The sequence below is a fragment of the Martes martes genome (genome assembly GCF_963455335.1).
Source record: "Martes martes genome assembly, chromosome: 9".
Classification (NCBI taxonomy): Eukaryota; Metazoa; Chordata; class Mammalia; order Carnivora; family Mustelidae; genus Martes; species Martes martes.
In genome coordinates, this window is record NC_137896.1 from 120,819,583 (window position 1) to 120,846,035 (window position 26,453).

General features: G+C 38.3%; 1 protein-coding gene across 2 annotated transcripts in view; it reads left to right on the forward strand.

The window, feature by feature from the left end:
- Positions 1 to 26,453, forward strand: part of ITSN2 (intersectin 2) — a 137,332-nt gene that overhangs the window by 65,230 nt on the left and 45,649 nt on the right. For both annotated transcript variants that reach the window (XM_080813960.1, XM_080813959.1), the window contains 8 exons: positions 8,670 to 8,806; positions 11,650 to 11,786; positions 12,831 to 12,928; positions 17,089 to 17,264; positions 17,573 to 17,717; positions 20,695 to 20,900; positions 23,222 to 23,286; positions 25,320 to 25,486. In XM_080813960.1, coding sequence (XP_080670086.1) covers positions 8,670 to 8,806; positions 11,650 to 11,786; positions 12,831 to 12,928; positions 17,089 to 17,264; positions 17,573 to 17,717; positions 20,695 to 20,900; positions 23,222 to 23,286; positions 25,320 to 25,486 — 1,131 coding nt within the window. The remainder of the gene's footprint in view (positions 1 to 8,669; positions 8,807 to 11,649; positions 11,787 to 12,830; positions 12,929 to 17,088; positions 17,265 to 17,572; positions 17,718 to 20,694; positions 20,901 to 23,221; positions 23,287 to 25,319; positions 25,487 to 26,453) is intronic.

Genomic DNA, 26,453 nt, shown 5'->3' on the forward strand with positions numbered 1-26,453 from the left:
TTTAATGAGGCAAGATTATTGGCTGGTAGTGAGAAGAATGGATGCAACATTAGGGAGTTTAGGGAGCTCCCAAATTCCTGGATTCAGGAAGATTAGGCAGTTCTGTTTCAGGAGAGAAAAGTAGGCATGAAATAGACATGGCAGTGGGGGTAAGGGGTGTATGCTTAGTAGAGGAAGACAGTATATGTGCTAAGCAATGTTGAATGCCTGTGTGAAGTTGGAGGTCATGAATATAAATTGAAAGCAGGGACTCCTGGGTGGCTCAGTTGGTTGGGCCGCTGCTTTCGGCTCAGGTCATGATCCCAGGGTCCTGGGATCGATTCCTGCATCGGGCTCCTTGCTCAGCAGGGAGCCTGCTTCTCTCTCCACCTCTGCCTGCTGCTCCCTCCGCTTGTGCGTGCGTGCGCTCTCTCTCTCTCTCTCTAACAAATAAATAAATAAATAAAATCTTAAAAAAATAAATTGAAAGCAGCATGCCTAATTGTATGATTTTTCCCCACCAAAGTTCAGCTGCTTAGATGAAAACACAAAGAAGGGTGAAGTAGAGTCATAGGTTTACACAGGTTTGAAGTTTTAATAGACGTGACAATGAGGGAGGGACAGGGAATTGCAAATCTTGACACAGTAATTTCAGCAAAGAGGAACTCTGAAATATGGACTGAACCTGAAGAGGTATGAGGAAAGAAAATTATGCTGATGAAAAAGGAGAAGCTGTTGGGGTCGTTGGATGTATCAGGTACAACATCTCCAAGGATAAAAACTTACGTTTGAAGAATGGGATCTTTAATCAATGGTAGTTCTGTTTCTTTTTTTTTTTTTTTTAAGATTTTATTTATTTATTTGACAGAGATCACAGGTACACAGGCAGGCAGAGAGAGAGAGAGAGAGAGAGAGAGAGGAGGAAGCAGGCTCCCTGCTGAGCAGAGAGCCCGATGTGGGGCTCGATCCCAGGACCCTGAGATCATGACCTGAGCTGAAGGCAGAGGCCTAACCCACTGAGCCACCCAGGCGCCCCGGTAGTTCTGTTTCTAATGATGAAAAGATTCAACATACAATAATGCAAATGGTGAGTTAAGTGGAGTAAAAAGGAGAGTTGAGGTTTTGATCCAATCCATGTAGATGTCAAAACCTTGGAGAGTAGTGAAGATTAATGAATGAGGATCAGACCAGGTGATCAAGAGATACCAATAAAGAGGAAGAGGAGGGGAGTGTTGCAAGATGGCATGAGCCTCAGAAAAGCATGACTTCATAAAAGGGAAGAGAGATAATAGTCTGGAAATGGCAGTGAAGAGCAAAGAAAATAACTTTAGTTATCCCCTCACCCTGATGTAAATGGAATATGTGGTAGTAAACTGAGAGAGAAATGGAGGAAAAGCGGCGTCCTGAGGGATCAGCCAAAAGGACAAAGAGCTAAGGGGATTTCCGTTCAGAGAAGCTCTGCAGATATGTGAGGAGCTTCCTGAGCACAAACAGGAAGGTCCCCAGCAGTGGAGGGATTTGAGGAGAGGAAGGGTGGGAGAGTGGGTCAGATCAAGGATAAACAGCATTCTAGAGATGAGGATTTGGGTGGTAAAGGATGACAGGGAAGGCCAGGTGGGTTGACAGGTGAGAGAGAAAATTGGCCTTTTTGGTCTTGGAGGAAGACAGGCAGTGAGTTCTAATTTGTGGTCTTTGAGACAGCAGAGCATCTGCTTTAGCCTATTTATGGTGGAATGGGAGTATAAGGTTTAAAATTATTTGTCTAAAGAAATTACGTTCTACTGGACCCTGTCATATTCATATACAGTATCAGTGGTAATTTTTACTCTTCTGCTTAAGTGACACTAGGACACACAGCAAAGCCTGTGTGGGTCCAAAGATGAGACATTTGACATGCCCTTATTCCACTAAAGAAATTCACACACTGTCGTATCTTTAGCAGTGAGTTAATAGTGAGAAGAGTATTGGCCTCAGAATCTGAAGAAATGAGTTCTAGTCCGACCAGTGCCATGTGCTAGCTGTATAACTGTCATTTAACCTCCAAATTTTGCTTTCTTCATTTACAAAATGAAGCTGACAGTATCTGTTCTGCCTTCTTTTTAGAGTCTTAGGGCGATTAAATGAGATCGCATATGTACAGAAGTACTTTGTGAACTATTATGCACCATACAAATTTTTTTGTTGTTCTTATTAGTAGGGATCATCCTGAATCACCCAGTACTTTCAGTGCATTGAAGGTCACCACTGCTGACTTGGGATAATGATTGAAGAGTTACTATTCCTTAGAGACAAAGTAGAATCTGCCAACAACAGAATTGGGGCTTATCACAGACCTCTATCCTAAATTTCTCCATTGGGGCTTTGTCATTCTGGCCTTCTAACTAGTCCTCATTACTATAGACAATGCTTCTAAAATTGAGTTTTACTGATGGCCTTCTGATTCAGGATGGAGGTGGGTGATCCCCCTTACTGTTTAACAGACTGAGATAACGAGCACACTAGGGTTGGTTAGTGGTCGTTACTAAGACTTGATGTTGCCTCCTCTTAATCAGAATGCTGCTTTTGTGTTCTTGACTCCTTTAGAATGGACATGAAATACTGTTTGTTTCAAATCCCTTTAAATCATTTAATTTTTAAAGTGTTTTTTATCTAATAAAGATATTTCAGTAATTTAGCTGAAAGTGGAGTTAAGTGAAAGTAAATATAGAATCTGTGGTATGATTTGGGGTTTGAATGACATGGTGGAGATAATTCAAAAAGAGGCAAGTCACTTAATCTTTTGAGTCTCAGAATTGGTCATCATTTTATCTATTTTACAAGAATGCTATCAAGATCAAATGTAGGTTTTATGTGTAAAAGCACTTTAAAGTGCTACACAGATGTTCAGAGTTTTTTGTTTTGGGGTTTTTTAGATGTTAAGTTTGAGGTACTAATTTGCATTCTGCTAGGATATTTTTTCATGACTAATAAAAATTTTTTGTATCACATTATATCACATTATTGAGCTGAGCTGTATTTTGTCCATTGAATCTGTTTTAAGACCTGGCCTTTGGAAAGAACATTATATCCTTTCTTTAAGCAAAAATCAGAATATAACATTACTTCCTGTCACTGTTGGAGGTATTCCGTATTAGTGGTTAAAGTTCAGCAAGTTACATCTTCCATTTCGACCAGGATGGCAGAATAAGTACTCTCTCTGAGTAATGAGAAAGTAGAAATAGGTGCTGGATTTAAAAATTTTTATGAGTGCTTTGTTGAGCCATGTTGAGGTACACTCAGGACTAAAACTAAGTAAACCAATCTTAAACCAAGTGGTCAAATTTAATATTACCAAAATGGTGCAAACCAGCATTATGTGTCTCCTGATACACTGTGCTGAAAGAAGCACAACATCGCCACTATATTATTTTTGCCAAAAATAATTTCATCTAAGTATAAGGAAATAAATTAGACACACCCAAATTGTAATTTGATCTATGAAACAGCTGACTGACCCACACTCTAAAAATGTGAATCTCATAAAAGATGGAGGAAATCTTTATGTTTTAAGGAGACCAAAGAGCCATGCCTAAAGGACACTAAAGAGTCATGACAGCGAAATGCAGTGTGTGACCCTTGATGAGATCATGGGTAAGGAAAAAAAGCTATTATTGAGGACAGTATTTACAGTAGTGGGGACATTTTTGAATATGAACTCTGTATTAAGTAATACTGTATGGCTGTGTTAAATGTCTGTAATTTAGTACTAGCATTGGGGTGGTAGTTCTGTAGAATAGTGATGAGGTATCTGGGGTGAAATCATCAGCGTCTGCGAAAGTTTTTAAAATAAAAAGAGAAAAATTTAGAGTTGTACAATGTCAAGTGTTTGTGAAAATGAAACAGTAGATTAAGTATATTTTTAAGTTATAAAGGTGCTAAGTAGATTAACTACCAGTAAATATCAACACTGGGAAACAGAGTGGTGGAGAGTAGTATAAATTAACAGACTTCTCCTCTGTCATATCAGGGGTCAGTAGCTGTTTGCTGATTCATAAATAAAGATGTATTGATATTAGCTAGGGTTTTCTCTGATACTAGATTAGGGTTTTCTCTGATATTAGATCTGATATTATTGATATTAGCTAGGGCTTTCTCTGGAACTGATACTGTTCTAAGTGTCTTACTAATTGAATCCTTACATTAACCCTATGATGTAGGTCAGTATTATTCTTCTCCACATTTCACATAGGAGTAAGTTAAGACACAGAAGGTGCCCAAGGTTATACAGTTAGTAAGTGTAAGAGCAGAAATTCAACCTAGATGATTAGAATTTGACCATAAACGGTTATATTGGGGAAAAAAAAGATGAAAATGTATAAGCTAAGCTTTCACCTTAAGAAGCTAGAAAAAGACTAGTGTAATAAAGCAAAAATAGTAGAAGGAAATTAATGAAACAAAAGACATTTAATACAGGGAATCAAGAATGCCCATATTTGACTCTTTTAAAGATTAATAAATTTAAACCTTTGGCAAGACCAATTTTAAAAGGAAAGAAGGAAGTAATAAAATTAGGAATGAAAAGGAAATATAAATATATATGCTGCAAACATTAGAAGAGCATATTGGGGTGCCTGGGTGGCTCATTTGGTTAAGCAGCCAACTCTTGGTTTCAGTTCAGGTCATGATCTCAGGGTCTTGAGATAGAGCCCTGCAGCAGCCTGTGCACTCAGTGGGGAATCTACTTGTGGATTCTCTCTCCCTCTCCCCCTCAGTCTGCTGGTGCATGCTAAACATAGATGAACAAATTACGACTTGCCAAAACTGACTCAAAATATAAAATATCTGGATAGCTCTATTGTTATAAAATATTTTAAATCTATAGTTTAAAATCTTTCCTAAAAGAGAAGCACAGAGTCTTTACTGGAGGAACCAGTAAATCTAGTCTTACATAGCTGTTTTTGTTGCCATTCAGCCTTTTGGCTAAGATCAAGTGTAGTCTTACACAGCTGTTTCAAAATACAGAAAAGTGGGATTATTCCCAACTTATACAAAGCTATCACAGACATACCAAAACATATAAGAACAGTATGAGAAAAGATAATTATGGGCCAGTTTAATGTAGAGGTGAAAATTCTAAAAAATATTAAAAAGACAAACGTAGAATTTATAAAAAAGGATAATCCATAATGACCAAAAAAGTTGATTTATCTTAGTCATGCGAAGGTGATATGACATACAAAAACATGTAATTTGCCCTATAAACAGATTAAAGGGAAAAAATGGTATGTTTATCTCATTAGATGGAAAAAACATATGTGATGGGGCGCCTGGGTGGCTCAGTCGGTTAAGCAGCTGCCTTCGGCTCAGGTCATGATCCCAGGGTTCTGGGATCGAGACCCACATCAGGCTCCCTGCTCAGCAGAGAGCCTGCTTCTCTCTCTCTCTCTCTACCTGCCTCTCTGCCTATTTGTGCTCTCTATCTCTCTGTCAAATACGTAAATAAAATCTTTTTATAAAAAAAGTATGTGAGAAAATTTTAAATCCATTCATGATTAAAACATGAAAAACTTATTAGCAAATTAAGAATAGAACTTCCTTAACCTGAAAAAGATCTGTCGTTCTCTTAAGACTGCAACAGTACTGTCCACAAGTGCTGATTAAGTTACTTGTCCTCAGTTAACTCATCTATTGAACAAGGGCCTGCTGGAAGCAGTGACTTAATCCAGAGGAATGAGTCTAGTGATAGGAATTGCCAAGATTATTGCAGTCAGGCAGAGGAAGTTTCTGGCAAGCCTTACAGTGCTCTTCAAATCTTATTAATATGTATAGACTATTGTTTATGCTTTCTCATTCGTTTAAGAAATATTAATTAAATATCCACACAATACCAGGCCCTTTTGGGTGGGGATACCTTGAGGAAAGTCAGTCCTTTTGTCACGAAACTCAGTCCAGTGTTGGAGACGCTGATTATGATAGAGGAAGGCACAGGATACCTTGGGGAGCGTGGGAAGCTCATGAACTCAGACACTGCAGGAATGGGCTGGTAAAGGAAGACTTGAAACAATATCTTACAGGACACGTTGGAGGGCTAATCTTGCAGCCATAAGAAGATCAGACGTTAATTTGGCTCCTCCTTACTCTCTTTTAACCTTACAGTTCTTTTTCTTTATGACCTCAGCCAGTAATAATAGCTAAACTTACTATGAACTTGCTCTGTGTCCTCCACAGTTGTAATAAGCACTTTATAGGTACTAACCCATTTAATCCTCACAACAGTATTGTGAGGCATGTACTAGAATTAACTGCATTTTACAGATGAGGAAACTGCAAGTAACTTTCCTGATGTTACTCAGCCCACCACTGACAGAGCCTGATTCAGACCGATGTTCCCAGAGTCCTTATCACTAAGCCAAACTGCTCCTCCATGGATTGTAACCACCATATCCTTCTGCTTTTCAGTAGAATTTAGAGAAAGGTGTGACCAAGAGAACTGTTGAAGCTGAGATTTGTGGAAACTTTGCTGAATGCAGTATTTGTATTATTATTGGCTTAAGCTGCGAGTCTTGATCTCAGACATTTTGGACGTAGTCTTCAGATTTACACCCCATTGTACTCAGATCATATCTATCACTTAACTAAGTTAAAAGGGTCCACTTATAAGATATTTTATTTCTGGAAAGAAACTGAGTTTCTTGGGTTTTGGGAGAGGTTGTTTTGGAGGATTTTTTTGGTTTGGTTTGGTTATTATATGGGTAGATACCCCAAAACGTTTTTTTACCAAAACATTCTACCAAATATAGTTGACCCTTGAACCACATCGGTTAGGGGTGCCAGTGCCCAATGGAGTTGAAAATCTGCATAGAGCTTTTGACTTCCCCAAAATTTAACTACTAATAGCCTACTATTGACCAGGCACCTAACCTATAACAGTGATTAATACATATGTTGTGTATTGTATGTATATCATACTATATTCTTAAAATTAAGCTAGAGAAAAGAAAATTAAGAAAATCATAAGGAAAACCCATTTATGGTATTCTGTTGTATGTATTTTTAAAAAAATCTGTGTATAGGTGTGCACAAACAGTTCAGCCCCAATTATTTGAGGGTCAGCTGTACTGTGGAAGGTCCCACCTTTGCCATGAAACCTCTTGATTATTTTAGGTTTTTGTGAGGGTTTTTTGGTTTGGTGTTTTTTCCTCTTCCTTAATCCAGTCTTTTTAAACTCTCTTGTTCAAGATTCTGTAGATAGCATGTAAAAGAAACTCATTTCAAATAGTTAAGCTCACAAGAGTTGTTACTGGAAGAGTCCCAGGACCGCTGAGTCCATATAAGTGCTACTAGGAAGGAGCAGTTCCTAGGCATAGGAATGCAGTTGGGAGAGTCGGTTCTCCAGGCCTCCCTCCCTCTGTCTTCAGTCTTTGCTTCCCTCTTTTCTGTATGGATTTCATTTCCACCCCAGTGGCGTCACTTGGTGGTGGGACAGCTCCAGGTTTGTCTTATCCCAGTTTAATGCGTTTAGAGAAGAAAAGACCTCTTTCTCCCCTTTTCAGTCTATCTGAATTCCAGGAAAGGATTCTGGCTCAGCTTGGATCCATGTCTATGTCCTTTGGACCAGTCATTCTGGCCAGGGAGGTGGGGTGCTGTGATTGATTAGTTAGGCCTAGATTAAATGACTGCACCTGAGTGGGAGTGGGTAGAATCTGAGTGACAGATTCCTAACAACCTCACAGAATAGGGAGGCGCTGTGGGAAAGGTGCTGTTAGAAGACGGAAGGAAAATGCTGAACAGGTAACCACAGGTTTCTGCTAAGGTGCTTATCTCTATCCCACATTTTGGGACTTTTCTCTGCTTTGAAGACTTCAAGCTCTTTGAAGGCAAAAACTTGAGAGCCAGCGGGCCCTGGATTTGATTCCCTGTGCATCTTTGTGACACCACATAGAACTAGATGCTCATTAAGCAAGTATTTACTTCAATTCCTGCTTGCAGTACTTCTCATTATTTTGGGTTACTGTAGTCATGATTTTAGGTAGACATTATCTTTTCCATTTTTAGTTTTAGCTGAATTATTTAATAATTGCTTCTGTGTTTAGTTCAGGACCTTACTGGATAAGTTATGGGTACTCAGCCAACCTACTGTAAACCTATGTAAAAAATACGACTGAATAAAATTCCTCTTCAAATAATAAGCAGATTGTTTCCCCATGTTTTTTTAAAAGATTTGTTCATTTATTTGAGAGAGAGAGAGAGAGAATCTCAAGCAGATTCCAAGTTGAGCATGGAGCCCGATGCAGGGCTCTGTTGCGCAACCCCAAGATCATGACCTGAGCCAAAAGCAGGAGCTGGATGTTCAGCTGACTAGGCCACCACCCTGTTTCCCCATATTTTTAGTGGATTGGGGTTTTTTTTAATTGAAAATAAAGTATCAAATCAAAGATTTGGCTTATGAAATTGGCTTATCTTTATTCCTTTGAAAAGAGTTAATGCACAAGTACATGACTTTAACATATATTTGTCCTCAGTGGTTATAGGACTTAAATACTTATATTCAGGACTTTTTAATCATCTAGATATTTTTTAAACTTTTACTCTTTTTACTTTAGTTTAACTTGCTTTCAGATTTTTGTCTCTTAATGAAAATGCCACATTAGTATATAAGACAAAAATATTGAAATCAACGGCATATTGACTTATTTTCGTTTTCTCCTTAGGAACTGAGAGAAAGCTACAACACACAGCAGTTAGCGCTTGAACAACTTCATAAAATCAAACGTGACAAATTGAAGGAAATTGAAAGAAAAAGGTCAGAGCTAATACAGAAAAAGAAACTAGAAGATGAGGCTATAAGGTAATATAGCTGATAAATTTATTATACTACTTTACTATTAGAATTCTAATTTTGTTGCCCATATCTTAGTTTGACTATGAAAATTTAAGGGAAATAAAAGGATTATCCTTGGATGCTAATTAGAGTCTCAATTTTAGAAGTTCAGTTTTTCTTTTAGGGACTGAGATTATAGGAATCAATTTTATGTTCCACTGGTGAAAAACAGGGCTTTGGAGTCAGACCTGGACTAGACTTCTTGGTCTCCCACTTACTATTTGGATGACCGTGGTTAAGTCACTTTACCTTTTGAACCCCATTTCTCCACCTGAGAAATAGAAATATTGAGGCATGTCTCATAAGTAAAAATAATGTAGCTAACAAGCCAAACACAAATGTCTTACACTCTTCACTTCCGTCTCTCCATTGTAAATCTGTTAGTTTGCTGAAAGATCACAAAAACCAAATACTTAATTTCATTAAGTGATGAGATGGAGTATATAATGCCAAGTTGATGCAGTTCTCTTTGTGCCACTGAGCTTATCAGTTGCCTCCATTTATAGCAAGAAGTAAGACAGTTGCAGAATCTGAAGCATAGCACCATTTATGTAGAGTCTCGGCATAATGTTTTTCTGTTGTGAGGTCCTGTTTCTAATATGTTCCTTAGCCGCGTTCCCCCCCACCTCAAGTTCTCTAGTTTCAGAAATCAGTATAATTAACAAATACTAAGGAGCCAGCTTTCCTTTGCCTTGGAGGTAGGGAGGCGAATAATGCTCATGAAGGAGCTAACAGTTACTAGGAAGGCAAGAAGGACATATTACCACATAGCAGGCCTCAATTTTTTTTTAAATTTTTTTAAAAAAGATTTTATTTATTTATTTACTTGACAGAGAGAGGTCACAAGTAGGCAGAGAGAGAGAGGGAAGCGGGCTCCTTGCTGAGCAGAGAGCCCAATGCGGGGCTCGATCACCGGACCCTGGGACCATGACCTGAGCCGAAGGCAGAGGCTTAACCCACTGAGCCACCCAGGCGCCCCGCAGGCCTCTATTTTTAATGGCTTCAGAATAACCACTCCCAGCACACTTAATGAGTGGCCGCTGTTGACTGTGATGCAAGGACACTCTGGTTTTACTCCTTGTTCTTGATTCCTCATCATTCCAGTAGGAGTTGGAGATTGCTAAACAGAATTTTGTAGTACTCTTTACTCCAAGGCCCCTACTTTTGTGGCCGCTAACAAGAAACACTAGAATAATGTAAAAGCGGAGACAGTGAAGTTCAAATTAAGAAGGCTTTTTTTTTTAACCACTTAACTGCCACTGAACATTGCACAAGGGAATGGTGCAGTAACTACATAGCTAGTCATTGTGTCAGAATTTTCTGCTGATACGTTGCAAGTGTCTTACTATCTCTTTATCACCGCTCACAATTTTTTCTAGGCCAGCAAGCCATATTAATAATACACGTTTTCATTTCATTCATCCTCCTTACACATTATCCTGCTATAGAAGAGGAAAGAAATCAGAGTAGACACACATGTCAAATCAGTCCAGAGCTGAGTCTTAGAAATAACAACTTGATTTCTTAGCCATTTGCCTAGGAAGGCTCCCTCCTTGTCCCCCGCTGTTGGTTAGAGTCAGGTTTTCAGTGTAGGTTTGGCCTCCTTGCCCTTTGTCCAGCTTCTGAAGTATCTTTTGGCTCTGAACCATTTCTCATGCACTGACACATAAGAAAGTTTGTCAGAATTTAATTTCATATTCTTTTAACTCTCTAGCCTTTCTTTATCCCAGTAAACATGGGGTAAATACTCTGTGGTGTTTATAATCTCTGAGAATTCAAGTAGAGGCTAGATTAGGTCTCCTTAGTGTGGAAGAATGTCGGAAAAGGTGACGGAAGAACTCACCAGGAAAAGGAATGGTGGCTGAGATGAAGAAAGGACCTCAGAGAAGCTTGGCCCTCAAAGGAGAGCCAGATGTCAGTCACAGAAAGTGCTGGAGAAAGCACTCTTTGCAGTGAGAGAGGGTATGGTAGGATTTGCAAAGGGTCAAGGGGAAGCTAGTCATGGGCTAATGAACGAGGAGTATGAGTGTAAGACAGTCCAGGAATGAGGAAGAAAAGTGGCTGAGTAAGTGGGTCTGCAGTTTCGGGGATTATATAGGAATTGAGACATGGAATTAAGCCAAGATGTCTTCCTTGGTGGGGCATAGACCATCTTGCCCAGCTGGAAACCAAGCTGCAGCTGTTATCAAATGTCATAGAAGCACATACGGATACGGAAGCGTGGACCTATAGGGGAACATGCCCTACTCTCTAACAATGAAAAAGACTTCCAAGGGGTAATATAGAAAGTAGGTAATCTGCCCAGAAGCATTTCCTGTTTCCACAGTAATGACCAAATCCTGAAAACAGGAGTTAGCTAGATAGTGGAAATAAGAGCTGAAATACAGTCCTTGTGAAAAATCTAGAGAGAAAGTAAGAAATCGGGAGAAAGAGGAAGAACATTTAGATCTACCCTATATATTTATTTTCTGAATAGTTCCCCTTTCTTCTCAGCATTGGGAGGTTGGCTGACAGGAGGGAATTTAAGGGTATGGGAAATTGTCAGTCCTACTCCCCAGTTCATCTGTTTGACCAAGGGTCGTCTCCTGATTAATTGGTTTTTCCCTTCATCCATGATCCCCACTGTTTCTCCACACCCCATGCTAATGTCTTTGCTATATGATAAATACATAAGATTATATATAAATATATAAGAAATATGTAATATTCCTATAGTTTGTGAGGAATGAGATCTGATATTTTTATTTTGTTGTTATTTTGCATAACAAAAATTTTAGGACATTATGCAAACTCTTTTTTTTTATGTAAAGGAAAGCAAAGCAAGGAAAAGAAAACTTATGGAGAGAAAGTCTTAGAAAGGAGGAAGAAGAAAAACAAAAGCGACTCCAGGAAGAAAAAACACAAGAGAAAGTTCAAGAAGAGGAGCGGAAAGTGGAGGAGAAGCAGTGTAAGGATAAGGATAAAAATAATAGATTTGATTTTTCTGACACAGAACAATGAAAGCAATAAGAATAAAAAGATTATGATGAAAAGCAAAAAAAAAAAAATTTAAACATGTTAACCTTTGAGTCAGAAAAAAACTTTTTCTAAATTAAACTTGGAGAAGTGCATAGGCTTTATTAAAACAGACTGAGGGTAGAAGTCTTAAAACAACTTGTAGAAAAGAAGAGGATCATGATCACTGAGTAGCAATGAACAGACCCTGACATGGTTTTCATAATTGAAGTAAACAGTTGTAGTTTATTCAACCAGTGTTAACTAAACTATTCATTTTAATGACACGACAGTAAAATTTTAAGTCTGCATATTGAAATTTTCTCAGATGGTATGCTTTGTTCATGATACAGCTCAGTATCCATTCCTAAGATACCTTACATATTATTGTATTTCTTTTGGATATACAAATATTTGAATCCTTATTGATGATACATGTGTTGAAATTTCTGTAAGCCAAAGCATTTATTCTGCAAATAAAGTTAAGTATTTTTAATCTTATTAAGGGTAGTGTATCTGTGAGCTCTTCTGCTTTTCTTTTAGAACCATACTGGTAAATCTACAGCTCTTTCTTCACTGAACCCTGTTCACTGCTAACCTCATCTGTGACCTCTCTCTCTGCCTCTTCTTCCCTGTTACATCCTGAGTGCCACAGAACAAACCTCGCTGCTTGGCCTCCTTGCGCTTTGCACGGCTTAGCTGCCACCACTCCTCTGCCTTCCCCGACGTCCCTGCGCGTGGCACACCCCGCAAGTCATGGCTTTGTTTCATTGTCTCCTACTTTACTGAAGATGAACGTCCTTGTTTGCTTTTATATCGATTCTGTGACTATACGAGATATTTAAATCCTAACAAGCCTGTGTCAAATGGATTTTCATTTTACTATTTGATGTTCAGTTTTTTTTTTCCTTTTGATTTTACAAGTTCTTTATATTGAGTCATCACGAAGATGTGTGTACATGAAAGTAGCAAATAATGACCATTATCTTCTCTTTAGGTGAGCCAGCTAGTGCTTTGGTAAATTATAAAGCATTGTATCGCTTTGAAGCCAGGAGCCACGATGAGATGAGTTTTAATTCTGGGGATATAATACAGGTAGGAAACAATCTTTTTTGTTCACGAATAAACTTAATACAATGAAGTATATAACTTTCTATAATAATAATAATAATGACTATAATTTTATGTAGTGATTTATCATTTAAAAAGCATATCTTTAATTTTATCTGATTTGGCCCTAACAACTTACTGCACAGTTGTGTATTATCACTGCCATATTCTAGGTAAGGCAGCTTTGACTCACACAATAGGTAACAGTCAGCAGGCCAGTGACAGAGTGGGTTGCAAATACATGTCTTTGATTTTCAAATCCTGTGTTCTTTACACTGTGCCATTGCTTCACATCGTAAAAGGTGATGCTGATTTTGTTAATAAATTACCAGTGAAATTTGAGGAAGCTGATTATTTTCTGGCAACATTAAAAGAATTGAAGGAGGCAGGTTCTGTAGCTCTAATTAGATGCAGTCCCTTGTTCCTAGAAACAAAAGCCCTTTATTATATAGTCACAAACCACAGAAAATGGATGAATAAGGGAAGATGCAGGGAATAGCATTTGATACAGCTGTTGTGATGTAAGAATAATGAAAGAATACAGGTTTTAGAAGCATACTAACTTGGGTTTTAGTCTCTGCTTCAGTTTTCTTCTTAATAAATTAAGGTACTATTACCTGGACTACCGAGCCAGTGCCTGCTTTCATTTTTCCCTGCGTGGTCACCAGTTTGGTGTATTTTATCTGTTACATAGCAAATATTTAGTGATACTTGGCATAGGGTTTACTAGAAACATCTGTTCAAACACTCGAGATGGTCCCCATTCCTTCTGTTACCATCGCCACCACTGAGAGTGCCACAGTCTGGTGGCCTTCCTGATCCTTCACCTGTTGATGATGATGAGTTTGGTCCAGAAGTGAAGAGATGCAGCCTATGTGGTGAGGAGCCCACGCATAGTTCTGCTTATATCTTTTATTTACTCTGTCAACAAATATTTTTTGAGGGCTGTGCTAGGCTAGGAATATAGTGAACAAGGCACAGTCTCTACCCTTGAACAGCTGATAGTCTGATGAGAAAGACAGACATTCTAATGCAGTCGAGGAAGGAAGGTGCTGGAAAGCTTCCAGCTTTACAGCAGACCTCGCCCGTGGTCATCAAGCCAGTCTTGATGGCAGTTACCACGGGAACATTGAGTTAGCTAGAGTTTCTCGACTGTGTTCTATGCCGAATCACTGATGTAGAGAATGAGTCATGTGTTACAGATGCCTGATTTGGACACCTTGGTTGATGACAGTGTCATTCACTAAGAGAGGAAGATCAGAAGGAGGGAATTGGAGTAAGAGTTACAATGAGTTTAATTTGGGGTGAGTTTCAGATTTCTAGGCAGCAGGTGGATACACCTCTGGCTATCCAGAGATATAGAGAGGTCTCAGGAAGAGATCAGAGGAGGGCAGTTTGAGTGTCATCATTATGTTGTGATGGTAATTGACATGAGTGTAGAGGATGATTGATGATGCAATCCCCAAGAGACATGAACACTGGAGGTATTATTAGAGGAAGGGGAGCCTTAAAAGAAACAGTGAGGGGTAGGAAAAAGCCAGGAGGGTAGTTTAGCAGGAGGGAATTTTGAGAAGAGTGGTCTGGGTCTGCATGTCAAATAAGATGGGACTAAAAAAATAACCATTAGATTAACAGTATCACAACTATTGTTAACCTGGAGGAAAACAGTATTAGTTGAGTGGAGTGGTGGGGGAAGAAGCCAGATTTTAGTGACCTGAACATACTGGAAGGGAGGAAGAGGAGACAGTGAATGTAAAAAATTCTTTGAAGAAGCTTTTGAAGAGGCTTTTGAAAGTTGGAAGGGAGAGAAAATGATAGTGAAGTGTATGGGTTGAGGGAAGTTGTTCTATGTTTTGTTTTATGGTTTTTTGGTGGTGGTTTTTTTTAACTTGGCTGAAGCTTGAGCAAGTTCAAATTATGATAGAAAAGATCTGCAGAGAGGGAAAGGATTAATGATACTGGATTTAGTAAAGTGCACAACGGTAAATATACGGCTCAAATTATTTGTGCACATGTGTGTATCTGTGAAACTACCACTCAGATCAACATATAGAACACAGAACACTCAGGAAGGCACCTCATGTCTCCCTGGCAGACCTCTCTATTCTGACTAGTGGATGCAGATGAGGAAGATTCTTGGTAAGGCTGGAAGGCTTGGAATCTAGAGCACAGGAGGAGAGAATAGTAGAAGGACTAGATAACTTCTTCTTGGGAATTAGAGGGCTGAAAGAAAGGAAGGATAGGATTATTAAAAATGCATTTTGCTGAGTTAGAAGGTGAGCTCAGATCTGAGGGCTTCCCTATCCTTGGTAAGATAGGAGGCAAGATCTCATCAACTTAATGGATGAGGGTAGCAGAAGAGATTTGTTTGAAAGTGAAAAAGATTACAGATTCCATTGAGCCCTGGCAACATTTTCCAAGACAACCTATTTTTCCGGTGTTCATATGTATTAATGCTGTTTTTGAAGTAATAATTTCCATTAACCTGTGAGAACTATATAAAAATTTCTAGTTTAATTCTCTGTGTAAATTGATAAGTAAAAATTAATTGGAGCTATACATAACAGATATGAAATTGGTTAAAATTGACCCCTGACAAAGCAAACTTGGTCTGATTCTAAAGATTAAATGAATGGGCCTTTTCTTTTTCTTTTTTTTTTCCCCCAAAGATTTTATTTATTGACAGATAGAGATCACAAGTAGGCAGAGAGGCAGGCAGAGAGAGAGAGAAAGGAGGAAGCAGGCTCCCTGCTGAGCAGAGAGCCCAACATGGGGCTCGATCCCAGCACCCTGGGATCATGACCCGAGCCGAAGGCAGAGGCTTTAACCCACTGAGCCACCAAGGCACCCCGAATGGGCCTTTTCTTCTTGGAACGGTAGAAAATATTAGGAAAAAGTATTAAAGAAAGTAGACTTTTAACAGTTTGTAGAAAAAGGAGGAAGTTAATGTTCGAACACCAGTATTCATACCTGTCAGTGATTCATGCTTTGAGACCAACATTTAAATCAGGTAAATTGCTGAGCATGCTACTTTAGGTTGCATACTTCCTTGGGGTCTGTTATGTTCTTGTCTTCAGTTTTAGTGCTCTGGATTGGCTATTTTAAAGTAGTTTTAAACTAGATCTACAGGATGATATTTCAGCAGGGGTTTCTTTTGTTCTGTTTCAGAACACCATTTTATAGTTACTACATAGCTGTGCTAGCTATGCTAGAACTAATGAGTGTGTTTAGCAAGCAGGGTTGCAGGATACAAGATCAATATACAAGGACAAACGTTCATGGTTTTATTTGTAATAGCCAAAAGCTGGAAACCACTCAAATGTCCATCACTAGGTGTAAACATTTAAACAAAAATTGTGGTACATCTATACAATGTAATATTACTCAGCAATAAAAGGGAGAAAAAAGTGAAACTATAAACCACCTATGTGTGTTACCAGTTGAAAAATAGTATTCAGAACTCTTAGAGAGTTCAAGAAGACTGGCATAGGAACAGAAAAAACTAAGCAAAACAAAAATTAATGTTTAACTATAGGATAATAATAAGTTTGCAAGAAAGTAAGTGTAATTATCAGAATAGCACATGATTCAGATGTGAAAATTTATTTACAGAGTCATAATAATGTAAACATTGAATATAATTTAACCAAAAATTTTGAGATAGCAGTATTGGTAGAATAAGGAGATGTAGTAAAAGACAGTTAAATGTTGATTTTCCATTATCAAAAGCCAACAGATAATGTCTAAAATTGAAACATTCAAGAAATAGTATTTTAAATACATTATTTAGAAATAGGAAGGTAATACAGAAGAAACAACTGAAAATGGCAAGTTACTATGAGGAGTGGAAATCAGGGCATAATGAGTGATGGGGTCTTCTATCATAAGCCATGAGGAATGCTGTTTGTTTTTGTAAACTATTTTCATATTTAACTTGGATGGAATTAAAAATTAAATTTTAAAAAGGCACTTTGTCAGTCATTAGAGATAATCAGTGACCTATTAATTTGTAGAAAATGGCATCAACTCTTTAGTTCCATGGGCTTAATTCTGAAAATGAGGCTACTATACAGTAGTCTGCATTTCCTTCTTTTGTAAATGTGTGGCATTCTAACCATTGTTAACCCTTCTTTTTGTTTCCATAGGTTGATGAAAAAACTGTAGGAGAACCTGGTTGGCTTTATGGTAGTTTTCAAGGAAATTTTGGCTGGTTTCCATGCAACTATGTAGAAAAAATGCCATCAGGTGAAAAATCTGCGTCTCCTAAGAAGGCCTTACTTCCCCCTACAGTATCTGTATCTGCTACCTCAACTTCCTCTGAGTAAGTTTTTGCTAACAGTGGAGTTTATACATTTTTTTGGTAATGTATAAATACTTAATAGGTATTCATGTCAGCGTGCTACGTAATCACAATCTAATCTGTGCTGGGCTCTCCAAGAGTACCTTTTGTTCCAAATTTCATACTGGAATTTAATAAATAAAAATGTAGGTCAGTACTTTGTTCATGAATTTTTTTCCCACAAATTGTGTTTAAACTCAAAGTAAATTATATACAAGCTGATAAATTTGTAGTACTTCACTAGATTTTAAATGATTATCTGTACTTATATCGAAGTGTTGTATTTACAGATCACTTTCTTCAAATCAACCAGCATCAGTGACTGATTATCAAAATGTATCTTTTACAAACCTAACTGTTAATACGTCATGGCAGAAAAAATCAGCTTTTACTCGTACTGTGTCCCCTGGATCTGTTTCACCGATTCATGGACAGGTGTGTATCTTTAATTTTGTGTGCTTTATTCTTTTTTTTTTCCTTTTTAAGATTTATTTATTTATTAGAGAGAGAGAGAGAAAGAGAGAGCACACACAAGTTGGGGAAGGAGCAGAGGGAGAGAAACTCAGACTCTGTGCTGAGTGTGGAGCCCAACGCGGGGTTCAATCTTACAACCCTGAGATCATGACCGGAGCCAAAATCAAGAGTTGGATGCTCAACTGACAGAGCCACCCAGGCGCCCCTGTGTTCTTTATTCTTTGACATTGCTTCTGTTCACATAAAATAGAACAAAGATTTTTGTACAAAGACATCATTTACTCTTTTAACCAGAGTTTGTAGCATTTGGTTTCTGTTCTTACTGTCTACATGTGATATAAAGAAATTATTACTTAGAAGTTTCCCAGCGATTCATTTTCATAGCATCCAGTTATTACCAGTTAAGGTTTCTAAGCTCAAAATGTCATTGTTATAAGTCTGGTTATATTATTCTTAATTCATAGTTGCTGTAAAAAGTTATTTGGGCTTGGGAGGTTTTGGTTTTTGTTTAAAAAAGTTATTTGTGTGGGAACTATGTTATGTATATTTATCCTCTGATCTAGATGTGACCATTACATCTAACTGTTACATCTAAATTACAGATCAAGCATTTTTACATGAACATTATTGAAAAGAAAGCACAGACTTCATCACAATAGAGTCCAGAGATATGCCTTCACTCAAAAAAATGCTTATTATGTGACCATTGGTTCCAGGCATCTCATTATGTGCTAGAAATTTAATAGAAAAAAATATCTGCTGTTAAGAAGTCATAATCTAATGAGACAGACACAGAAATAAATAATTGTAGGTAGGGGTGCCTGGGTGGCTCAGTCCGTTAAGTGTCTGCCTTCGATTCAGGCCATGATTTTCAAGCTCTGGAAACAAGTCCACCTTTGGACTCCTTGCTCAGTGGGGAGTCTGCTTCTTCCCTCTCCTTTTGCCCCCACCCTCCTGCTTGCTTGTGGTTTCCCAAATGAATAAATAAATCTTTAAAATCTTTTTTAAAAAAGAAATAAATAATTGTAAATTATGAGAAGTATTGTCATAAAGATATTCTGCAAAGTCTTGAGGTATATACGGCTGAGACAGATCTCATTCAGTCTGTGGAAATTGGAGCACGGTTCACAAAGAGCCAGGTTTTTGAGCGGGAAGTTGAAGATAAGCAAGATTTTAGCAAACAGAGAAGGAACGTTATTCCTGTGAAAAAATAAGTTGGGGAAGATCAGTGAGGCATGTTAATACAAAGAGTTTGCAGGATGAGAATTATTTATAGTGTGGCCAGAGTACAGGATTCGTGGAGAAAGGGTCAGGAAGTGCAGTTAGAGGTGGAGGTCTGTTTGTGAAGTGTTTGGTACAGTGCCCAGCAGCTTGGCAGTGGGCAGCCCCTGAAAGTTTCTAAGAGGTATATATTTTAGAAACCTAACCCCACCAGTAGTATAGGAGCTAGATTAGTGGAAGGAAGCAAAGGAAGGAGATTAAGGAAGGAAGGGTGCTGCAGTAGTTGAGGAACGAGAGAGGATGATGTGAGCCCGTGCCACAGGAGAGAAAACATGGAGAAGAGGAAATGGATTTCCCTTCTATACATTTTCAGGATCTTTAGCTCGAGTAACAGGAAGGATGGTGATGGCGTTGTCTTTGGTGGGCATTGCAAGAGGAGTGGGTTCCGTGGGTTCCAAAAATGCATCCCACACCTGCAACTTAGGTATCTGGTTTAGAGACAACGTGGTGGGAAGGCCCCATAAGCAGAGTCTGACTTACAAGACTGGAGCTCAGGAGATAAAGTTAAAATTAAGATATATATTTGAGGAAGCCACTCTGCCTTTGGGCTCGGGTCATGATCCCAGTGGGATGGAGTCCCACCTCCAGCTCCTTGCTCGGTGGGGAGCCTGCTTCTCCCTCTGCCTGCAACTCCCCCTGCTTGTGCTCTCTTTCTCTCTCTCTCCCTGACAAATAAATAAATAAAATCTTTTTTTTTTTTTTTTTTTTTTTAAGATTTGAAAAGACATAGACATAAATAAGATAATTTAGGGAAGTCATGTGGAAACAGGCAAGGAAAGGGCCTGGACCAAAGATGGGATCCATCAAGCACCAGGGAGTGAGTTTTCTGAAGGACAGGGATGTAAGTGATGTCAGCACTGTTCAGACATCAGGGAAGATAATGGGTTTGGAAGAAGCTTTTTGCACTTTGATGTTATCAGTGACCTTGTCAAGAAGAGGTTCAGTAGTGTGGTGGGTGCAGAACCTAAATTAAAAAGGATTGAGTTCCTGTCTTTAAGGAATTTAGAAGTAGAAATTAAGTAGAGAGATGGAGAGATTGGCTATTTTAGAGAGGCACTTCACAATGTTACAAAATATCTTTGGAAAATGGAGGGTATAGTAGATTTAGGGCACAGGTAAAGAGATGAGCCTTATCAACAAAACACTCCTTCCTCCGAGAGGAGCAAGGAAAGGAGAATGAGTAAGAATACGAGGAGGAAGTTGGGGAGCAAAAGCTAAGAAGTGGAGGGAGGAGAGCACAGCCCATCTGTATTGGTTAGTGGCGTGACCTTTGACCTGTGGTGACCGCAGGGAGGGGGTGTCAGGAACTAGAGGATAGGAAGGGCTGTAGTAGCTCTTTGCACTTGTTCCGTGATGTCAACTTGATGGATTTATGGAAACATTTCTTGAGTGCCCAGTGTTTCTCCTCCAGTCCAGTGTTCCTTCGTGCCAAGATGTTTCCTTGAATGGTAGGTGTTCAGTCTTTAACAAACAGAAGGCTATTCAAATGTTCTGTCATCTATCATTTTAAATCAATTGATAGATAAAGGTTATCTTAAGTCACCACCACACCAAACTTGTCTCTGCTTAAACAGTTAATAAGTTATATATTAGGAAAAAGAAATCATGGTTACCTTTTTTTTTTTTTTTTTTAAATTTTGTGGTTTTGTATTCACAGGGACAGGTTGTAGAAAACCTAAAGGCACAGGCCCTTTGTTCTTGGACTGCAAAGAAAGATAACCACTTGAACTTCTCAAAACATGATATTATTACTGTCTTGGAGCAGCAAGAAAATTGGTGGTTTGGGGAGGTACATGGAGGAAGAGGATGGTTTCCAAAATCTTATGTCAAAATCATCCCTGGGAGTGAAGTCAAGCGGGAAGAGTAAGCATTTTGTGTTTCCATGAGATGTGGATGTTGGTGTTTTCCCTAGTGAGTCCACCGTAGAATGTAAAACACTTACGCTTGAGTTTGACTATCAGGAGGGTAATTCCTGGAATGAAAAAAGTGCACTTCAGATATTTACACCAGTTTTAGAATATCTTTTATTCTAGTTATTTCAGATTCCTAAAGTTTTCAAAGTGCTTAAAATTTGAGATCTGTTGTTTTCTTTGTGCTATCAGGTCAGTTAGAGAAGTTCTTTTTCATTTCCTTTGGAGCACTTCTTCCTTGTTGTTTACTTTGCACTGTCAGTTTTTAAATAAAGGTTTACTTTGCCAGAGTGGAGGGCTTGCGGTTTCTGGGCCTCCAGAATTCCTTGAAGATCACACCTCTCTAACTGCTCGAAAGAGACTGGGCTGTAGTTACGCATTTTCTTACCCATATCCCTTACTAGAGCATAAGCTCCAGGAGGACAGGGTCCATGTCTTTTGTTTGTTCGTTTTTCAGTTTTTCCCTGCATCATGTCATCTCGGTGCACACTAGCTTCTCAGTCATGTTAGCTCAGTGAAGAAGCAGAGGAGTCATTGAACGAACAGTCAGTTGAATCCATTTTCAGATGAACAGCAAGTGAAAATTAGACAAGGTCTCTGGCCTTTATTTCCCAGTGCCGGGGAGTCAGATCATCAGACATCTTTAAGATGTTTAAGAAATAAGTACTCCAATGTAACAATTGGCAGCTGTCTCTTGTGTTTTTCATGAAAATTGATCTAAATAGAAAAGTGATCTGATTGAATGAGACAGGTCTTTGGAAATCAAGAGGCTTGAGTTCGGATTCTGCTATTTTTTGGTCAGGCTGTATAGAATAACCTACTTTGCAGTTTTCTAATTGATGAGATGAAAAAAGTAAATTAATCTTTAAAAACCTTCTCAGTGCTGAGACTCTTTGTAGGAATTTTTAGTTCAAATGCAGAAATTTACTCTTCAGTCTGACATGGAATTTTAGACTTAAAATTGTGTAAGTGATAACAATTCAGAGCTGATGGGTGCATATTGGCACTGAGCTGGGCCCTTGATAGGAATTATCTATTTAAACACCGTAACATTTTTTTAAATTTTTTTATTTTAATAAACATATAATGTATTTTTATCCCCAGGGGTACAGGTCTGTGAATCGCCAGGTTTACACATTTCACAGCACTCATCATAGCACATACCCTCCCCAATGTCCATTTCCCCACCACCCTCTCGCGTCCCCCCTCCCCCCAGCAACCCTCAGTCTGTTTCTTGAGATTGAGTCTTTTATGGTTTGTCTCCCTCCCAATCCCGTCTTTTCATTTTTTCTTTTCCTACCTCCCCCCAACCCCTCCCCCGCCTTGCATCTCCACTTCCTCATATCAAAGAGATCATATGATAGTTGTCTTTCTCCGATTGACTTATTTCGCTAAGCATGATACCCTTTAGTTCCATCTACGTCGTCGCAAATGGCAAGATTTCATGTCTTTTGATGGCTGCATAGTATTCCATTGTAAACACCGTAACATTTTATGGAGTAGAAAACTTAAGTGCAAAGACAGTAAGTTTAAATGCTTTTTCCCCCTAACTTTTCATTCAGTTACTGACCTTTTCTAGCAGATAAGGCATGCAACTTGAAAGCCTACAGTAATGGAGAGATCATGCCTTAAACAAGGCAGTCTGTTAAGCTGTGACCATGAGCTGGAGTAAGTTTCCAGTCTGTTCCCTGAGAACTGCCTTACTGTATAATTTCCTCCAGGGTCCTGGGGAGCACTGGTGCATCCTACAGATGTCTAGTTCTTAAGTACGACTGTCTTCCACATTTTTAAAGACAGTTTCTTGGGTTAAATTGGAAATTAAAGCTTTACTGTTTCCGAAATATAAAAATAAAGTTCTATGCTCAAAACAAATATTAAAATTAATATATTATGTTCTTCTTGTTTCTCCCTGTACCAAGCCAAGCCCCCTATGTGCTTTACTAAATTACTGTCCATTTACCAAAGCACTTGTGTCTTTTTTAAATTCCTCTAGAAAGGCAAAGTATCTCACACTTTAAAAAACTATTTATAAATCATGTTGAAATTACTTCATTAAAAAATTTAGAGGTTTATAACTAGGCCCTTCTTAGTCCCCTAACGATTTTGTGTTATGAGAATATTTCTAGCCTGTGTACTGAGACAATATTTAAATTAATTTTAGAAAGCCCTAAAAGAAAGTACTGCAAAAACCTGCTGATCACCTTTCTTGGTTTTTGCTTGTTGATGTCTTTGTTTCATTATTTTTTTAAAACTGTTTGTATATATTTTTGGCAGACCAGAAGCTTTGTATGCAGCTATAAACAAGAAACCTACCTCTGCAGCCTATACAGTTGGAGACGGTGAGTTTTTGGCAAGTTGTAAATTAAATGGGAGTCAGATTAGCTATTGACTCATTGTCTGACTTCCCACAGTTGTTATTTGCCTTGTTTCCGTGTCTTCGCTGTTAAAGTAGGCTTAGAAGAACCTGCCCCTTAGCTATTTCATATGAATATTGAGAATATAGAAAACATATGGCACTTTTAGAAAATCGGTACTATAAAAATTCAGCATAGACTCAATAAGATCATAAATGAAAAATGTTGCAGTGAGATAGCATGAAGGTTTTTGTTTTCCTGTTATTTTAGATATCCAGGTTAGGCAATTTTAATACATTTAGTTGCTTACAAATTACATTCTAATTACAGTGTGTCATATAAATTAAGTAGGATTTGAAATCAAGGTACACTTTATCATAATTATTACAAAGAAATTTTTTTCTATAGCCCTTTGGGCTGACTAATAACTTATTTTTTTATTTCAGTGTACTAAAAAATGAAAGATTATCCACCCTAAGTTTCTGACATTTAACACTTACATAGCTTTATAAATGAATTGTATACGTCCACTGTAAAATTAGTTGAATAGTAGAAGTACATTTTATGTTTACATTACTGCTCAAGAAGATTAGCTTAATAATAAATTAAACCATTTATTCAGTATCTACTATGTTAAAGTTTCTGTGCTAAAGCCTGAAAAATACAAGGATGAATAAGACACAGTTTCCCAAGTCCTCACAGTAGACTGGGGAGTATAGGCATACCACTGTAAGAAATTCTGTAATGAGTACATAGAACTGAATTTTGAGTAGGACCTATGAATCCGCGGACAAGGCAGTGTTGGATCATCTTAAGCAAGGAGTAGAATTTCGCATAGTGACAAGGGAAGAGAAAGCTCTTGTGGACAGAGGGGAAGTTAAGAGCCAGGGCATGGCTGTGAAAGGTTAGAGAGCTCAGATCACCAGCCAGACTGGACCCATACATAGGTTCACTGTGGAATGAGTGCTGTGAAGTGAGTCTAGGAAGGGAGGAAGGAGTGTTTGGGGAAGACCTTGCTAATTGCAGCATACCTAAACCTTGCAGGCATTTTTGGTTTTGTTAAATCACCTAAATTGAGTAGTACTGGGAACATGAACAGTAAGTAGGTTGTAGATGATGTTCCTAGTCATTTCTAGTTTATGATGTACAGATGAAATTCCATGTTGACAAATAAAATTAACTGGAGGAGCACCTGGGTGGCTCAGTGGGTTAAAGCCTCTGCCTTTGGCTCAAGTCATGATCCCAGGGTCCTGGGATCGAGCCCTGCATCAGGCTCTCTGCTTGGCAGGGAGCCTGCTTCCCTTCCTCTCTCTCTGCCTGCCTCTCTGCCTACTTGTGATCTCTGTCTGTCAAATAAATAAATAAAATCTTTAAAAAATAAATAAATAAATAAAAATAAAATTAACTAGAAACTAAGAAAGACTTCTACAACCAGGTCATTGACTGTTTATTCTAAGTAGCAGTAATGACAGGGATGGAAACCAAAGCCAATATATTTTCCAAAAAAAGTCAATATGTATTGAGCATCTACTCTGTGCCAAGCACTGTGCTAGGAGCTGGGTCACTGTGGTAGAACTTGGCTACTGGTACTGATGTCAGCTGAATATTGGGCATTTCCATAACGATATATAAAAGAATTAGAGAGAAAAGAACTTAGCATATTAAAATATATTTTGTGTAAGGAAATTGAAAAAATATTTTCATATCTTAACTCTGTAGAGATACTTCTACCTATTTGTGTTTTTGGATTCTCTGTGATAAGACGGTGGTGATGATGATGCTACAGTAGGCAAAAGAAGAAACCCTATGATAAAGCTTTAAGTTAAATAATCTTTTTCTAGAAATTATTAAATAATTGCCTCGTTCTTTTTTCTACTTTAAGATCTTTTTACATTCTGTTTCCTTAACTTACAAGGTCGTTTCCAGTTAATTTACACAAGGTTTGGAGATTAACATAATCTTTCTCTTTCTATAATCTTACAACCAAAATTCATTTCTTTTTGTTTTGTTTCCTACAGAGTATATTGCACTTTATTCATATTCAAGTGTAGAACCTGGAGATTTGACTTTCATTGAAGGTGAAGAAATACTGGTGACCCAGAAAGATGGAGAGTGGTGGACAGGAAGCATTGGAGATAGAACTGGAATTTTTCCATCAAATTATGTCAAACCAAAAGATCAAGAGGTAGAGTTATTTTGATAAAGAAACAAAATTATTCCATTCTTGTGTATTGAGATTCATACTGAAAACAGAGACCCGTGTATAGACAAGCTTTGGTTGTAAGGACATCACTGAAGGTGGCACCAGTTAAATAGAGTTTATTGTGGGGATCCTGTTAGATAAGAGGGACAGGATTTCATGAAATTTCTAAGAGTAGGAGCCAAAGGTAGAGCTGGGCGTCATGGTTACTGAAGCTAGGAAAAGAGTCCCAGATCCCAGGGATCACCTTCAAGGAGTTTGTAAATCTTTGCAGCTCTGGTGTTAATGTGACTCATCCTACGCTCAGTTCCTGCTTCTTTTCATCGTACCACTAGTGCCATACAATACAGCGGTTCTCAAACTCTTTGATTTGAGGAACTTTTTACATTCTTAAAAATTACTGGGGATTTTAGGAGCACCTGGGTAGCTCAGTCAGTTGAGCAACCGACTCTTGATTTCACCTCAAGTCATGATCTCAGCAGGGTCTTGAGATCCAGCCCTGCGTCTCTCAGCCTCTGCGCTCAGCAGGGAGCCTGCTTGAGATTCTTTCCTCTCCCACTCACACTCTCTCTCCCTCTCTCTCTCTCTCTCTAAAATAAATAAATAAATAAATCTTTAAAAAATTATTGGGCACTCTGAAGAGTTTTTAAAACTGTATGGGTGGGGGATGCCTGGGTGGCTCATTTGGTTAAGCATCTGCTTTCGGCTGAGGTCATGATCCCAGGGTCCTGGGATGGAGCCCCATGTTGGGCTCTCTGCTCGTTGGGGAGCCTGCTTCTACGTCTCCCTCTGCCACTCCCCACTTCCTCTCTCTTCTCTCTCTAATAAATAAATAAAATCTTTTATTTAATGTATTTTAAAAATACATATATAGGTTAAAATACATGTATATATGGGTTACACATAGTTATATTTTCCATATTGGAAATTAAAACTGTGGAATTTTAAAAAT